Here is a 19364-nt window from a genome sequence, read left to right on the forward strand (position 1 = left end):
GAGATGAGCCTGAAATTTAGTATACTAGCCTTCATTCAGGCAGTCAGTATTTATTCAGTTGCTCAGTACTGGGCAGTGGGGATCTAATGTGACATTAGATAGACATTTCTGCCTCCATGGCACTTATAGACTGGAGGAGCAGGCAGTCACTATTTATTCAGTTGCCCAGAACTGGGTACTGGGAGCAGGCAGTCAGTATTTTCAGTATTTATTCAGTTGCTCAGAACTGGGCACTGAGGATCTAATGTGACATTAGATAGACATTTCTGCCTCCAGGGTACTTATAGACTAGAGGAGCAGAGAGACAATAATCAAACAATCATATAGGTAATAAAGAATGTACAGGATGCTCTGGAAAAGTAAAAAAAGGCAGGTCCTATTGATACTTAGCATCTAGCAAATACACAATATTAATTTAATTTTAATGGTTCCTATACCTATTAGCTAAGACACTAGTTTTCTTTAAAAGAACCTTACTCTGTAACTGAAACATTATTTTTGAAATTTTACTTATCATCATGATAATCTAACATTTGTTAGTTATTTATGTACCAGATACAATGGCACATACTTCATGGGCATTTTCCATTTTAATACCTGCCAAAAAACCTTCAAAATAAATAACACTATTCTTGTACAGTTAAAGAAATTGAGGTTAAATAATTTGTCCAAAGACATATATAGGCCATGGCAGAACCGCATTGAAACCCAGTTGTTTCTGAACTTTTTCAGCATGCCTAGTTACTATACTGCTTCCTGTGATTACTTAAAGTCACCAGTTTAAAGTGATACTGCACATAAGGATGGCTAGTTTATTTTAGGACAAAAGTCAAGTGAACATTATATGCACAGTACCTTTCTATTTAAAACATAATGGTTTTTTTAATATTAAAAACCTCAAATTTTATTTTTAAAAAGTGAGTTAACCTTAGCATTTATTGATAGTGTATCTGTGCCAACCTGAAATAATTTAGCATTCCACCTAAACTCCCTACTTCCCTTTCTCCTCCAAAGGTTTTCTTGATTTGCTAGACATAGTCAGGGAGTAGTGGTACTTTACAATAACTTGTATTAATCTGATCATACATATTTCTACCTCTGTTCCTCCTGGAGCAATTCATTATTGAATTATGAATGTGGAATTGGTAATGATATCTTTCCCATCTGGTTGCTTAACAAGAATCTCAGTTACGGAATTTATTTTCTTATATTCCCAGAGGACATATGGTTTCAGCACTACTTATAAAATCATAAGACATCAGTAGAAATCACTCACTTTAGGCAAAAATAGGGAATACTTTGACTACTTAACATTTATGTATTTACTCACTGCCATTTATTCAGTAAATACGCTTGAGCAATTACAGTGTGCTGGTGGTAGGCCCTGTGGTGAGAATCAGCAGTGCTCAAGATGAGAAAAGCCCCTGCCTTCTTGGAACTTATATTCTGTGTGTTGATACATCCTTGGAAAGTGGATTTTTCTCAGTAAGTATAAATTGTCCTGCTTTGCCATAATTTGTTCAGCTAGGTAGGATATATTGAATGTTTTATATAGAGACTCAGAGTTTGGAAATATATTTAATAAGCATACATTCTTAAAGAATTGATATTCTTTGCACGGATGAAACTTGCCTTCCCCAAACGTTTAGTCATAGTTTTAAAATATTATAAAATGCTAATCTGGCTTTGTGGTCGGATGCCAAAATGTCAAGGTGATTATGTATCAACGGTATGCCTAGGATCATTGTGAAATGAAGTTGCTGGAGAAGACTCATAGAAACTCTATGAAAACAGAGGCTATTTACTTATTTTTTACCCAGGACTAAGTGCAGTGTTTACACCCAGATATCTAGTAAATGAAGTAGGTCGACCAGACAGAGAAAATAAATGTTTAGGTAGGGAAAATAGTTACTAGGTTTTTCAAAAGAAATAACATCCCTCGTCCATCTTCTGTATACTTTTCCTTTCCTCCTTCCTTCTAATACCAAAGGATTAGGTTACCACTTGTATCACTCACTATTTTGGTTAAACACATGAAACAGTGCTGGGTAACTTAAAGTAAAGGGGATTTTTTTAATCTCCAAAAGTCAAAAAGTAACTGCAGAATTAGATTTTGATAATAGATAGGAACTAAAGCAGTTTAGGAGGTAAGAAACCAAAACGGAAGTTTCTTTACACTGTATAGATATGCAGTGGTTTTCAGTCTCTTTGTCCCTCAGTTTGGGAATTGAATTCCATGGAAGGAGAAATAAATGTGGCCTACCTCTTGGCAGAGATGGTTGCAATCCTAATTATTACCTCACCAGATTGTGTTTATTGTGGTAGAGATACTACCAATAAAGGAATATGAATGCAAACAGGAAAAGAGTACAGTTACCAAAAACAAGAGCTGTTTACCTCCCTGATCCATCTTTGCTGTGGGTTTCAAAGAGAAATATAAATTATTCATATCCATCTTGCTAGATACATTTTTTAATCCAGCAGTTTAAAGTACAAGTTCCTGTGACTGGCTCAAAAAGTGCCCTGCAATTCGACCACCAGTCAGTAGTCACTAATCACCTTCAAACTACCAAATGTTCTTTATTCTACCAGAGGAGTCATTATTCTGAACAGTTTGGCTGCATTTATTACTTATCTCTAATTCTTGAGTTATTTTTGCTGCCTTGACCTCTGTTTCTTTATGCTGTCCTGATCCCATTTCAGTGTTCCCTGATGAGAAGTCAGATTCCCTGAATTCTAATCGTAGCTTTACATGAGAGTATACTTGTTGTATATCTTTGGGTGAGTTAAATAGCAGATCTAAGGTTCAGCCCAGGTTTTGTAAAATAGAGAAGATGATAAGATTTACCAGAAAGGATTGTTTAAAGAATCTATACTAAGTACTTAGCACAGTTCCTGGCACATAGTAACTGCTCAATGAATTTTAGTAGTGATAATGACTCTTATTTTTCTTCTTTCATTACTATTTTCTGATGTCTTCCACTGGTCTTGTCTCTTTTCTCCTATAATAATCTTGGCTTCAGGGAGTGCTTTTAAAGCTATCTCTCTACTCTGTTTCTCTCATGTGATAATAGGATTTTCTCAACTTAAGCAGTGTTCATCAGATGTGCAGTTTTGGGAGATGAAAGTAATGTGGTTAATTTGTTGGGGGTTTTGGGGCCAGGGCCACCCTTCCCAACCTTTTTCATGTCATGCCACACTTAGAAATTGATATCCATGTGGGGTGAATGCCTGAGACTATTTACCCTGATCTCTGTCCACCTCGGGCCCTGTTAGCAACGCAAGGGCTGAGGGAATTTTTGTTTTGTCAAATCAGTAAATCATTTGCATTTATGGCACAGTGATTGGGGAATGTTTGTAAAATGGTGCTGAATGTGGACTATGCAAAGAAGTGGTTGGAGAAGTTATTGTGTTGGCTACCTTTAAATTCAGTTAAATCATTTCATGATAAGTTTGAGTGACTATTATGTCACTTAATAAACTCTTCTGGGCATCGGGTAAGTTTGAGTGACATAATAGTCTGGGTATGGGAACTTAAAGGATAACTAAGATGTCATATTTTTCCTCATGGAGCTTATCATCTAGTGGAGGAGTATCACTGTTTTTTGTGATAAGAAATTGACTTTCAGGAATATGGTGGCAAGAGATTAAGCTAGTTGGGGGAAGCTACTTGGGAATCTCATTGCCATGGACAAGGCTATTTGGACAGTTAATATAGCAAAAACTATTAAATTTGTATAGAAGGCTGGAATCTTTATTCCTAATCAACATGAATGATCTAAGAACTTTCCCTGCAACTGAATCTATTTTCAGTCGGCCTTTTCTCTTTGGATATGTTTTGGTCACTCTTAACAGTTTCGGCTATGCCATCAGGGAGAAGTATTGAAGGGGGGGCGGTGATGTTCATTTAAGAATATAATATTGAAGTATATTCAAATATTAGCAGTGGGAAAAGAGCCAATAGAAAAAGAAATATTGAAATTAAAGGAAAGAAAGGACCTTGAGAAGACATGGAAAGAAAGAATCTAAATAAAGCCCACGTGGTGGAAATAGCATGGATGAGAGGGGAGAGCATATCCTCCACTGAATGCTTCTTTTTCCCCACCTTTCATTTGCTCCTCTGGTTGTTGCAGTCTTATTTTCTACTTCTACCATTCTAAGTCTTTTTTTTTTAATTTTTATTTTATTTTTATTTGAGAGAGAAAGAGAGTGAGAGAGAGAGCATGAGTGGTGGGGATAGGGGCAGAGGAGAGGCAGAAACAATGCTGGACTTGATCTCAGGACCCCAGGATCATGACCTGAGCCAAAGGTAGACACTTAACCGACTGAGCCACTCAGGCTCCCCTCTACTTCTACCATTCTAAAAGTGCCCTTGCAGGAGACAATTAATAACCTTATCACATCAGTTTCATGGACACTTCCTTATCTTTCCTGTAGCAATCAATATTTTATCTCTTCCTTCAGCTTCTGATTTTCTTAACTCTTTCAGTATTTATTCTCCGTGTTTCTCCACGGACTCTTCTTCCTACTAATAGAGTTCTATTATGCCTCTGACCTCCTGGAGAACAGAGTCTGCATCTTATTCATCTTTGGTCCCTAAAAGCCCCTGCCCTGTTTCTAGGAGATAGAACATTTATTAAATATTTGTGGAGAGGAAAGACTTTCACCTCTTCTATACTGGGGTCTTCTCTGGGTCCTTTCCTTAACTCTGCAGTTTGACTACCCATGTATTCTGAGTGATCTATCCAAAATTCACTTTTTTTAATTACCACCTCTAAGCTGTTGTTTGCCTTCTGAGTTTCCATCATGTATGGCGAGCCAACTTTTACTGGATATATGATTCAAACTCAAAGGTTCAAACATGAGACCATCATTTTTGTCCCGACTTTCCCTGCACTGTTCTGTAAAGGTAAATGGTATCACTATATATGTGGTTTCTTGAACTGGAAACCTGAGCCACCCCAAGTCTCCCTTTTGTTTACCCTCTACATCTGCTCATACAGTTTCATTTTCTAATAGCTCTTGACTACATTACCACTTGGCCAGCTCCATTGATATCACATTCCTTTAGGATCACATCATTTGACTACTGTGTTACCATTCTAAATTGTTTCTTCACCCCTAAGTGTGTCTCTCTTTCAACCTACTCTCCTCACTAAACATCTAGTTTTCCTTCTGAAATGTAATTCTGATCATCCTCTATGCTTACACTTGTGCTTTATGGCTGTACAGCATGGTAGCCAACTAGCTATATGTGACTTTTTAAAAACTCCAGTAAATTAAAATTAAATTCAGCTTGTTAGATGCACTAGCCACATTTTAAGAGTTCGGTAGTCACATGAGTCTACTGGCTGGCTGCCTTATTGGACTGCATAGTGTAGAATATTTCCATCATTGCAGAAAGTTCTGTTGGGCGGTGTTATTCTATGGCATCTTATGGGGTAAGGTTCATATCCCTTAGCTTAACATTTAAGGTCCTCCTCAGTCTTTTTTTCATCATTCTCCATGTTTATTTTGTTCCAGTCTCAAGTGTGCCATATTTTTAAGGACGTACATTTTTCAAGCAGAGGGATTGCATGTTTTTATCAAACTCCTAGTTGTCTTTGAAGATGAAAATAAAACATCAGCTGTATCAAAAAACCTCTGTGGTCCCAAACCACCTTGTTGTCTTGGTCCATTCAGGGTGCTATAACAAAAGTACCAGACCAGATGGCTTATAAACAACAGACATTATTTCTCACAGTTCTTGGGTCTGGGAAGGCCATCATGATACTACTGGCAGATTTGGTGTCTGGTGACAGCTTACTTTTTGATTCATAAACAGTGCCTCCTATCTATAACCCCACATGGTGGAAGGGCATGGGGGCTTTCTGGGGCTGCTTTTATAAGGGCACTAATCCTATTTGTGAGGGCTCCATTCTCATTACCTAATCACCTCCCAAAGGCCTGACTTCCTAATACCATCACCTTGGGGGTTAGGATTCAACATGAATTTTGGAGGTACACAAACATTCAGGCATAGCACCAGTATAATTGCAGTATTTCCAGTAAACCGTAATAGTTGGTTCACTTGTCTGCCCTCTGTACACTATTCCTTAGACCTTTTTCTAAAATATTCAAATGTTTCCTAAATAAATAACAAAAGGAAATAGGAAGAATATATGGAAAAACTAAAGCAAAGCCTGGAAATGAAGATTAGAAATGTGAGGTAGTTGTGCAACGGGTATTAACATCAACTCTGTAATAATCCAGTCATTTTAACTTACTTCACATACTTTTTATATTGGAAGAGCTATGGACTCATGATCTGTGGCTGTGCAGAAAAGTCAACTGGGACTGTTTGAAATACATAAATTATTTGCATATATTTACCCAGGATAATGTGCATGACGTTATCTAAGATAACTGCAGTCATCAGGTTGAATTGTAATAAGTGTAACTGGGGGATGCAAATCTAACTAAAAAGGTTGGATTTGGGACAAATAGGAGAAAATTGCGATAGATCTGGTTATTACAGAGTTTTCCTGAAAATAAAATAATCAACAGATGTGAATTATGAAACTTTAGTACTAATATTCAGAGACTATATACCAGTACACTCCACCAGTTGTTAGAGCCAGTGTCTGTCTTGATTAGTTGATTATTATGTCTTGCAGTTGTTAAATAGCTGAATATCTTGAATGTGACCTCTGCTTCTCCTGGTCTTCAAAGTTTGAGTTGTTTTGTCATGATCTCCATTGCCCATGTTGGTATATATCTTTTATATTACAACATTTGCCTTTAATTTTACTTTTGGTAAAGAAACTCTCAAATCTATATTTTTAAAATTACTTATGCTCTGTCTTGTCTCAGATATGAGAAATAAAATAAAAGTTAAAATTGGGTTGGAAGGTACATCTTGATAAGTTGCATTGCTCAGTATGATACAAAACAGCATGAAAAATACTTCAATCATAAATTTGGAATCTTAAAATCATTTTCTTAAGAAATCATTTAGGTCATTCCTAGTTATTTTTCAGAGATCTTTACTGTTATTTTCTTTAATACTATTTTTTTTCCCCTGTTAAAGAAAGGCAGAGACTTGGCAATTCTCAGAATAACATGAAGATGCCGAGTTTTCTTAGGCAATTTTGTTTGGCACATAATGTTATTCTTTCTGTGTACCAAACTGTGTTATGTTTTTCTAAAGTAAAAATATTAAAAAATACTTTGGCTTGTCTGTAGTTTATACTGTAATTTTATTTATTCACTAATTTTCTCAGTAATATGACAAAAGATTGAAAAGATAAAAAATAAACTTTCTGTACATGTGTACTATCCCATGTAGGCTTCTGTTCCTCCAGTTAATTTTATAGTTTTAGTTTTAACTTTCTTTTGTTACCCAAGTCTGTAAATGTCAATTCATGTTAGCAGCATACTGCATTATGAATATTTATAACCTTATGTTACCATTTATACACTTTTTCTTTTCATTAAGCATATTAGGCACACACCTTTAATTTATATAGATTTATACAGAACTTTTATAAAGTTTTTTTAAAAACATTATGTTACTTTATTCTCACCTCTGAGGTAGATGATTTTATAGATATTGGAATGGATATGAGAGTCTGAATATTTTAATCAGGGAAATATAGGTTATGCTGAGGTAATAAACAACCTCAGTCTCAATGGCTTAATGCAATAAAAATTTATTTCTCCTTTATGAAAGTTCTGCTGCAGGCTTGGGTTGTCCTCCAGGATCGTTGCCCCCAGTGTGGCAACTCAGCATTTTGCCTGATTTTCATATTAGGGTTTTGCCATTTCAACCTAAGCCTTTCACGGTTGTCAGAGCATGGTAAGAGAGACTAAAGAATGTGCAGGGGCTTTTGACAGCTTAAGCCTAGAAAGGAGCCTAACTGTATGAAGAGCTGGGAAGTAAGACTGTGTGTGTGTGTGTGTGTGTGTGTGTGTGTGTGTGTGTGAGCGAGCACTAGTAACGTCTGGCATATGAAGTGATACATCAGAGGTCATATAGCTGGGAAGTGTCCAGGCTCCTGAAGAATCCAGTTTGAATTCTACTCAAATTTGGCATTCCTTCTATATTGTTCAGTGAGTTCTTGAAGTGATTAATTGATCATATTTTTACTTTTTCATTTGGATGAATTTGCATTTTAAAGAATAAGAAAACAAATTCTCAATGATACTGAAAATAATAAGCAATTAAATAATGCTTTTCCAGTTACTTTAGTCTGTACTATTTCTTACAAATTGTACACATTATAATGAACACACATTGATACCCATTGGGAAACTGTCCTAACTCTCGAAAAAGTAATGCAGCTATATAAAATTAACAAAATTTATGTACACCTTCATTGCCTTTTTTCGGTTTGCTTTTGACTGGGTTACTCATTCGCTGTGTATATCTTTTTCTACTTCATAGCTTCTGGCTTCTACTTTTTGCTTTCTTAATAAAAATTAAGTAATTTAGTAATTTAGGGCTACTGTGACCCATTCTTCCCCTTACTATGTATGCTTTGCAGTCTCTCCATGAGTTTGTTAATCTCCATAACAGCTTCAAATTGTCTCATGTTCTTGTTTGCACCTATGTGCATGTGTTTTCTTCTACATTGATTTCCTAAGGTAGATATTCTGATTGGCTTATCTTTATAGACTAGGCCACATCATCGGTCACAGTCCAATCTAGAGATTGGCAACCCTTAGAAAAAGTGCCCATCAGAGGATCATATTAGTTGTGGTTGAGAATAGGGGATTTTGCAAGGTAGAATACACCATTAGCCGCCGTTACCCATTCAAAAGAGCTTGTATGCAGAGTAATTTCTCTTAGAGAGAATAGGGCCGGTGGACATGACAGGTCCCATGATAGCAGGCCTTGTGCATTGTTCCAGTGTTCGAGTCCCATCTTTTTTAGTGGTAGAGACAGGCTGCACTTCCACTAAAACACCTTTGAGGAGTCCAGTTTAAAACAGTTGTGTTCATGAATTTGGGCTGCTGAATCTCTGAGGAGAGAAAAAAATGAAAAGGTTATGATCTAGATGGAGATGAGACTACTGAGTTACTGAAAAAAACAAGTGTAGAATGAAACTGAAAAGTTTTAGTGGACTTTTTTTGTGTACTGTATATTTTATTGAAAACTGCAAAGAAAAAAATAAAGGTGATTATTCAGAATGGAGGGATTGGTAATAGAACCTGCCTGAAAGAGTCTTAAAAAGAAGAAAGTTAGAAGCAAATATACATCTGAGTGATGGAAGATTGGTCACCTAACTCAGAGAAGCTGAGATGCTAAGTGCCCTGATCAGTTAGGAAGTTTTTACTGATAAGTTATAATAGCCTATTAAAAGTGACTTTAAGGACATATTTTGTTGTTGTTATTTACATATAATGAATATGGGCAGTCTCAGAGTTGGTTCAGTGATTTTGTAAGGTTATCAAGAATTCTGTTTTTTTTTTTTTTCCCCCATCCTTACCCCTCCCTAGGATGGCTACCTCAGCTTTAAGGATTCTGTTCTCACATTGTAGTGTCTCAAACAGGAAAGAGGAAGTGGCCTGAAAAGAGGCCTTCTCTTCTTATGTTCAGCTGCACTGCTAGGGTCATCCCATCCTCTCATTTGTCTGAATTGCTTTATCTGCTCAGCCCTAGACAATGACTGGCAAAAGGAAAATTATATTTTCATGATTGGTTTACACCAATTATTATGATCATTATGTATCTCTTAGGGCTGGGATCAATTGCTCTCTAAACAAAATCATGATACTGTTAAAACAGAATAAGGTTTCCTTCTGGATAAACAAAAAGCATATTCTGTTGCTGTGATCAAAACTAAGAGATGGCTTAACCAGAACATAAATGTACTTGTTAATGCAAGTGGCTACCAGGTTATTACTTTTTACTATGAAAGGATGAACCAGAAAATGCAGTTCACTAAAATAACATATTCATTTTGGTGTAATGTAAGATCATTGTATTAGGGATCAGAAGACTGTTTTGGTAGCTGATTTTGTGACCCTGGTTAAAATTACTTTGACTCATTAGGAGGGCCGTCTTGCTTAATGTTTAAGATCCCAGACATAGGAGTCAGGTGCCTGTGTTAAATCCTAGCTCTACCATTTACTATCTCAAGTTTAATTTTTTTCAAAGCCCTGCCTTTCTATGTATAAAATAAAGGTACTAATAGGATTGTTGTGAGGGTTTTACCAGGTAACGCTTGTAAGCTGCTTGGCTTAGTGCTCCAATATGTGCATACTAGGTAAATAGTAACATTATTAGTAATTTTGTGTGTCTAGAGTTCCATGTGTAATATATTTTGGGGTTTTTACTGTATGTTTTGATACCTCTTCACACTATATTCTGTGTATATAGTATTTGACTTCTGAAAATACCTGTAATCGGTGAGAGGGGTCAGACAAGATTAGAGATAGGGTTGGAGCTGGGGAGATATTAAAAGAAATCTGTTGGGGGAGGTGATCATAGAGTAAGAGGTGAGGTAGTATGAACTTTGGAAATGCTGATTTGTAAATAGGACTTTAAAGTTAGTCGGGAAATAATTCCATGCTGAATTCTTAAAAGTGTAGGTCAGAAGAATTATTAAGACTCATATGCCAAGCTTTAGTGCCTGAAAAAGAATACTAGGGAATCCATGAAAAGACCAAGACAAGAGGTGAACAAGGGAACTGTGTGCTCTGCACTTTTGTACAGGACACTTCCTAGATAAGCTATATAATACTTGTTTAGGGTTTATTTTACCTATGGCTTTCTACCAGTGTACCATCAAATAGGAGAGAGTTCTAAACACAGGAACTGATTGTATGTACTGAATTACAGGGGACTGGATGAGAAAAGGGATCTATCAGAGAAAACAGCATTGCAGTATCCTAAACATTGATGAACATGCATTTGATTTTTTTTTTTTTTTTAACTTTTGGGTGTTAGCAGTGAACGTTTTACTTGAGATGAACAGTGGCAAGATACCTTGTTGGGGAAGTCTTCTATTTAGTGCTGCACTTGGTCAAGGTCATGATAGTGACAGAGCTTGGTAGCTGATAGGCCAGTAGAGAGGACCCAAGAATAATTATGAAAACAAACCAAAGGGATTTTAAAAAAGCACAGTAGTCTGAGAATTTCAGCATGGGGTCAACAGCTCCTGAGAGCATTACTGTTTTACATCAAAGCGGAATAACCATAATAATCTTGAGACATCAAAAAGAGTAGAATTTACTCATTTATCCTGTATAGTAAGGCAGGGATATCTTTAGCATTGAATATAGTTCCATGTCTAATGCTGAGAATTTAAAAGAAGGCAATGATTCTCAGGAAGTAGAATTAATAGGACTTTGTGATTGTGACAGCCATGGAGGTACACTGATTAGACTTCCCTTTAAGAGACCCTGCTGCAGGAAACATAGTTTTTTTTTTTTTTTTTTTTTTATTTATTCGACAGAGAGACAGCCAGTGAGAGAGGGAACACAAGCAGGGGGAGTGGGAGAGAAAGAAGCAGGCTCATAGCAGAAGAGCCTGATGTGGGGCTCGATCCCATAACGCCGGGATCACGCCCTGAGCCGAAGGCAGACGCTTACCCGCTGTGCCACCCAGGCGCCCCTGCAGGAAACATAGTTGACTGATAGCCTGCAGCTACCACAGCTTTGGGTCCATCCTTGCATCCATGCCAGGGCCATAATTCTTAGGCCTTTTCCAGCTAGTGACTCAGTGTGGCCAAACCTGGCCATCCTGATAAACAGAGGACTTCCTCTTCTAATGGGCAACTTTTCTTTGTATGAGGACATCCCATTATTCTGGTCAAAACTTTCTCAGAACTGCAATGTAGTCTATTGCTCTTCCTACCCAACCATCCTTTCTTTCCATTCTCTTTCACAGGTCTTAGGTCTGCATTAACCATTGTAGGATCTCCTCTTCTCCTTTTCCCTCCCTCTATTCTTTGGAGACCTTCCCCTTAATAAATCCCCTATGATTTATTAATTTGCCAGGGCTTCCTGCTGTAACAAAGTAGTACAAACTGGGTGACTTAAAACAATAAAAATTTTTCACTTCATAGTTTTGGAGGCTAGACAACTGAAATCAAGATATTGTCAGGCTTGGTTCCTTCTGAAGGCTATGAGGGAATGTTCTGGACTGAATGCTTATGTCCTACCCTCCCCCCTTCCCAAACTCATATGTGACTGTATTTGAAGGTAGGACTTGTAAGAAATGATAAAAGTCAATGAGGTCATAAGGGGAGTGCCCTCATCCAATAGGGCTGATGCATCTTATAAGAAAAGGAAGAGATACCAGAGCTCTCTCCCTACACACACGAAGAAGAGGTCATATGAACACACAGTGAAGTGGTGGCTGCCTGCAAGCCAAGAGAAGCCTCAGAGTGAAACCTGGTACCTTGGTCTTGGACTTTCTAGCCTCCAAAATAGTGACAAATAAATTTCAATTGTTTAAGCTATCAATTTTATGGCATTTTGTTATGGCAGCCTGAGCAGACTAATACACGGAAAGTTTTGTTCCAGATTTCTCTCCTTGACTTGAAGATGGCAGTCTTCTTCTCCACATGGTATTCTTTCTATATGTGTATCTGTCTGAAAATTTCCTTTCTTTTTCCTTTTTTTTTTCAACATCATACTGGATTAGAGCCCATTCTCATGACTTTATATTAACTTGGTTGACTGTATTAAGACTCTATCTTCAAATAAAGTCATAATCTGAGGAGCTGGGAGTTAGGATTTCAACATATGAATTTGGGGGAGACAGAGTTCAACCCACAACATAATCTTATCTCTTACTGGTGTCTGCTTCTCAAAGAATTTGAAATGGCAACTGATGGATTGGGTTTTGATAGTGGGGGATGAAGATGAGAGAGATGTCAGATAAAAGTATTTTTATATGTGTGTATTCAGTTGAGTTGGATTTCTTGATAAATCATAGACAACTAAAATTGTGGCTCACTAATTTTTATTTGTATTATGTTTTAATGGCAAAGTAATTAGTTTCAGAATCATTCTTGGTCACTATTTTACTTTTTTGCCCCAAATAGCCAAGATAAAAAATTTTGAATGAGTAGTTGTACATTACATTATTAAGAATTACTCTGCTTTATCATTATGTCTCTCGGATAGGAGAGTATATGTATATAAGATACCCAGTAAATAATATATTCCTCAGTTTAGTTTTGAATGTGCTATAGAAGAAATTAAGGAATTAAGGAAATTAAGAAATACTACTTACATTTTTCCATACTTAATAATACCCTACAGGCTTTCATTTAAAAGAAAACAAAAAGAATAAAAGCAGATGGTTACAGCAAGTTACATTGATCAGTTTTCTCTCTTTCATAGAGTAGTAAAATGAAATGGAGTTTTATTCTGTTGTGTTTATTTTATGTGGCCTCATACATTTTTACATAAAATTTTATCAAGCTTACTTTAGCAGTTCAGTTTTATTTTTCTACTGTAGCTTTTACATGCTATTTAAACAGAAACAATTCTTACTAACCTGAGTATAATGGAACATTGAGGAATCCGGAACTATATTAGACAGCTATTTGAACGATAACTTGATTATCTAGAATGGATCTGATCAAGATCATTTACCTGTGCATGCCATGAGATGAGTGACTGTCATTCAATATAATAACCGTGTGGTTTTTTTCTTTTGCCCTTTTAATCTTCCATATTTTCCTCTACATATTTATAAAGTCCCTGTTTTTTGTTAAGAGCCAACAAAATTTGTTTTCATACTGCAATATGCATTTACTGTGTCTAATAGGAAAGTGTCATATCTATAATTACATGTGTGTAATTGTCAACACATATAGACAAGATTGTGTGTCATGAACTTAATGAAAACATTGATTTATGATAAAAGAACCAGAACTTTTAAAATTGTGTGAGTTTTAAAGTCCCCTTGCACTTTTGTTTAAAAAATAAGGCAAACAGCATGTTAAAAGATAAAAGTAAGAGGGTTCCCCTACTCCACATCCTTTCCAACATTTGTTGTTTCTTATCTTGTCAATTTTTGCCATTCTAACTGGTGTAAGGTGGTATCTCAATATGGTTTTGATTTGAATTTCCCTGATGGCTAATGATTTTGAACATTTTTTCATGTGTCTGTTAGCCATTTGTATGTCTTCATTGGAAAAGTGTCTGTTCATATCTTCTGCCCATTTTTTGATTTGATTATTTGTTTCTCATGTATTGAGTTTGAAAAGTTCTTTATAGATCTTGGATACCAGCCTTTTATCTGCAGTTTCATTTGCAAATATCTTCTCCCATTCTGTGGGTTACCTCTTTGTTTTGATGACTGTTTCCTTTCCTGTGCAGAAACTTTTTATCTTGATGAAGTCCCACAAGTTCATTTTTTCTTTTGTTTCTCTTGCCTTTGGAGATGTGTCATGAAAGAAGTTGCTGTGGCTGATGTCAAAGAGGTTACAGCCTATGTTCTCCTCTTTGGTTTTGATGGATTCCTGTCTCACATCGAGGTCTTTCATCCACTTGGAGTTTATCTTTGTGTATGGTGTAAGAGAGTGGTCAAGTTTTATCCTTTTGCATATAGTTGTCCAATTTTCCCAGCACCATTTATTGAAGAGACTGTCTTTTTTCCACTGGATGTTTTTTTCTGCTTTGTCAAAGATTAATTGACCATAGAGCTGAGGGTCCATTTCTGGGTTCTCTATTCTGTTCCATTGGTCTGTGTGTCTCTTTTTGTGCCAGTACCGTGCTGTCTTGGTGACCACAGCCGAGATGCCCTTCAACAGACGAATGGATAAAGATGTGGTCCATATATACTCAGCCATCAGAAAGAATGATTACCCAACATTTGCAGCAACATAGATGGGACTGGAGGAGATTATGCTAAGTGAAATAAGTCAAGCAGAGAAAGACAATTATCATATGATTTCACTCATTTATGGAACATAAGAAATAGCAGGGAGATTGTTAGGAGAAGGAAGGGAAGAATGAAGGGGGGGTAAACACTAGGGGGAATGAACCACGGGAGACTATGGATTCTGGAAAACAAACTGAGGGCTTCAGAGGGGAAGGGAGTGGAGGACTGGGATAGGCCGGTGATGGGTATTAAGGAGGGCACATATTGCATGGAGCATTGGGTATTATAGGCAAACAATGAATCGTGGAACACTACATCAAAAACTAATGATGTACTGTATGGTGACTAACAGAACATAATAAAAAATCTAAAAAAAAGATGAAAGTAGGCTCTTTACTTAAAATTTCAGTATACTTTTATTATGCATATTGTATTTTATGTTTAATATTATTTTAAGTAGATGATTCATTGAATTAGCTCAATAATTTTTAAAGCTTTACAGACACTTTTGGCCTTCCCTGAGAAAAATCACTGCATATGAATATATTTGATATTTATATACCCATGTTGCTATCACTATCATGTAGCCATCAGTGCCTAGGTCTTTGGACTTACGGAATACTTTTCTTTTCCTTTGAAAAATTACATTTCAACTTTAAATTCTATTTAACAATATGCAGTTTTTTATTTGACTTATTCTTGTATGAATTAGTAACATTTACTAAAATGCTAACTTCATTTAAATTGAACTGCATTCTCCCACTTATTTGGTGCCTATCAGTGTACTTTTTGTATATATGAAATAGGTTCTTGTTTTTAAAGAGCTCGGATCCATGTTTGGAGGTAGCATTTATATAAATGATTAAAGGAGTGTGTAAGCTAGAATAAATAACAAAGTGCTCACACCAATGCAGTCAAACATTTACACTGTTCAAAGATAGAGAAAAATAGCATTGCTAGCCAGATTAGTTTAGCCACTCATTGGAAGATTGGGAATTCATTCAAGAGAGGAGAATAAAGATCTTGGGAGTGGAGAAGAATGTCAGCTGAGATAAAATTTCAAAAGTCTTTCTGTGTTTGTATCCTTCCTTTTTTTAAGACTTGCCAGGTTATCCTGTGACTAGTAATGCCTAGTTATTGACATACTGACTACTTGATATATAATATATGACCTGGAAGGATCTTGTTTTTTTCCAAAAATAATTCACATGACATTAATTTCTTCTTTGTTTACTGAAAATGCAAGAATGTTTGAAAAGCCATATATGGTGTAGAAACTTGAGTGAAAGCCTGGCAAAATGGAAGGGGAGAAATTCTAACTCTGAATATCCTTAACTTAGACTGCCAAGTGGCTTCACTCACTCTTATGTATTCACTTTTTTAAACCAAAGGAATGCATGAAGATGTTATTCAGTTATGTGGTTCAAAAGGACTAATAGTGAACTATAATTCCCCTGAACTTTTCTGTTTCTACTTCCAGGGTCAGTATTTTTATGTTCTTAGTGTTTCTGTGAATTACTTTCAGAGGACTAAATCACAGGTTGGTACACTATGGCCCATCAGCCAGATCTGGTTCACTGACCTATTTTTTTTTAAGACCTATGAACCCAGAGTTTGTTTTGTTTTGTTTTTTACATTTTTGAAGGGTTGTAAAAAATCAAACTAACAACAACAACAAAATAAGGTGAATATGTGGCAAGAGACCATATGTGATCTTTAGAATCTGTAATATTTACTATTTGATCCTTTGCAGAAAAAGTTTAGATTTCTGATCTACATAGTTTGTGAGTGTGTGTGAATGTGCACACACACATACCTACAAGTATGCACACATACATACAAACATGCACACATTTATGTACTTGTTAATTTCACAACTTAAACATTTAAGTTCTTACTATATAAAGACTAGCTTATACGTCTTACTGCCATTTTTTTAAGTCTTAACTTTAGTATTAACTCTTAAATTGGTTACATTTGTAGTTTTAAATACTATACTTAAACTTCTTGTTTCCTGTTCCAGCACCTTTGGGTAGGCATATAGATATATCTGTAAGCAGTGACTAGTGGAAACTTTGTTGGTTTTTGTCCAGGCTTAGTATAATTTTCTAAATTTTCACCACCAAGACCAGGTACTTTATACTCAGAAGCTAGCACAATGCCTGATGCTTAATAAAACTCAAATATCTCTTGAGTATGTATGTATCTGTGTATTATATGTGTGTATATGTAGGACAGTTTGTTTCCCCTGGGATCCCCATAGTCTCGTTTGCAGAAGCTTGTATAGCTCTTTACAGTTGACCCTGTATTCCTGGTATTGATTATCCCACTTGTTACATCAAATAAAGTGACCCAGAAACATATACATTAAAGTAAACTTTATGTTGGTACTTACTGAAATATCTTCTATCTTGTTCTTGATCTCTCCCATAGATATTTGTATAAAACATATTTTCTCGTGTGTAGATTTAAGGTTATTTCATTGGAGATGACTCAGGCATTAATTGTAGGGTCAGATTTGGAGCACTGAGCTAGAATATATCACTCAGACCCTGAATAAATAAAGAGCATTTTAATCAGACACTGCTACAAAGTACTAATACAGTGGTGAACAAGACATGCATAGCTGCCCTCCTGGAACTTAGTGGGAGAGAGGCAAATAAACATTGGAATAACCATATACATAAGCAAGTATAAATACAAATTGAGGTAACTAATTTGAAGGAAAAAAAACAAGTTATTTGAGAGAGAAGCATAGAGTACGATTCTAAGTCAGTGAGACTTTCATATTCATGAATGTTTCGTATTCAAATAATGATTAATGTTTAGCACCCTAAATTATTTTCACTCCTCTAGACAGGGGTTCTGAAACTTTATCATGCATCATATTGATGAGAAGTGTTAGTTAAAACACGGATTTCTGGGCCCCATATTCAAAGTCTGTCTTTTACTAGGTCTGAGTGGGCATGACGATTTGCATTTCTAATAAATTCCTAGATGATTGTGATTCTGCTGATCCGGGAAACCACACTTCAAGACCCACTGACCGGGGAGCGTAGTTTTCAGCACATTGAAATAACTTGTAGAACTTTAACAAAATATTGATGCTTAGTTCCTTCTCTGTGAAAACTCTGACTTAATTATGTGGTGATAAGGACTAAGTATGAAGCTTTTTAATATACTCAGGGTAATTCTGACGTGCAGCCAGGTTTGTAAGCTACTTAGTGTAGAATCTGAACATGTATATACATAATAGTTTCTTAGTGGGGCAGAGAGTACCTAATCTTGCACAGTGATAAGAAGGCATGGGGAAGGTAAGGAAAAGGCTGGAGTAGAAGGCTTCAGTAAACATATGGTACCTTAAAGACTTATGTGTTCATACCATAAGATGATAGAGAAGAGAGTAGGTCAGGCAGAAGAAATGGTACACAACAAGTAGGATAGATTTTGTTTCATAAATAACCCTAGATAGTAAATCGTTTACATTCCTGAATTGTCATTCTGATACTGAGTGCCTCTGATGTCAGCAACAGAGGGATAATTTATTTTTAGTTTACAAATAAATATAAAGTAAGGATCATCTAGCCTATATTCAAATAATTTTTATTTATTAATATGTTCTATTTAATAGGATGAGAAGAAGGAACCGAAAGACTAGGAGATACGGAGTTTTGGACACTAACATAGAAAACATGGAGTTGACACCTTTAGAACAAGATGATGAGGAGGATGATAACACTTTGTTTGATGCCAATCATCCTCGAAGGTAAGTAAGTGTTGGTCAGTTTCATTCCATGAATTAGGGAGGCAAGTCCTTGATAAGTAAGTTGAAAAAATAGTGTAGAAAAAAATACAGTATTCCATTTAGCAGTTTTTATCCTAACAGATTTTATTTGGTTCTATTTAATGAAGTTCTTTGTGCGACCCAACCAATAGTTCACATGCATATTGCTTTGCTATAATAGGTATAAATAATAGAATACCATTCCAAAAAGAAATCTGTTTTATAGATCTCCTTGCAGAGCTTTGTAAGTCTTTACGTGTGTGTGAGAGAGAGGGAGAAAGAGAAATCTTAGTAAAAACATTTTGATTTTAGTCTGTGCTGTTCTATTTGTAAACCATGCTTTCACTCAAAATTGTGGGCTGATGGTCTGCTAGTGTAGCTATGATACCTTTTCTCAGATCTGTTCTTGCTGAGTGTGAAGTCCTTTCCTAAGAGATTTATATAAGCAAAATTACATCATTATAGACTTAGTTTCAAAGCAAATGGACCACATGGGAAGGGAGGGAAAACTGGGAAGAAATCAGAGAGGGAGACAAACCATGAGAGACTCTGGACTCCGGGAACCAAACTGAGTGTTACAGAGGGGACAGGGGTGGGGTGGTGGGGTAACCAGGTGATGGGTATTAAGGAGGGCACGTGTGGTGATGAGCACTGGGTATTATACACAACTAATGAATCCTTTAATACTACATCAGAAACTAATGATGTACTATATGCTGGCTAATTGAACATAATATTAAAAAAATAATTTAA

At 36.1% G+C, this 19364-nt stretch overlaps 1 protein-coding gene across 1 annotated transcript in view; it reads left to right on the top strand.

The window, feature by feature from the left end:
• FAM174A (family with sequence similarity 174 member A) overlaps positions 1 to 19364 on the top strand; it is a 32942-nt gene that overhangs the window by 4308 nt on the left and 9270 nt on the right. Inside the window, exon 2 of the mRNA XM_026498562.4 lies at positions 18459 to 18593. Coding sequence (XP_026354347.1) covers positions 18459 to 18593 — 135 coding nt within the window. The remainder of the gene's footprint in view (positions 1 to 18458; positions 18594 to 19364) is intronic.

The sequence above is a fragment of the Ursus arctos genome, unplaced genomic scaffold (assembly GCF_023065955.2).
Source record: "Ursus arctos isolate Adak ecotype North America unplaced genomic scaffold, UrsArc2.0 scaffold_5, whole genome shotgun sequence".
NCBI classification, from domain to species: domain Eukaryota; kingdom Metazoa; phylum Chordata; class Mammalia; order Carnivora; family Ursidae; genus Ursus; species Ursus arctos.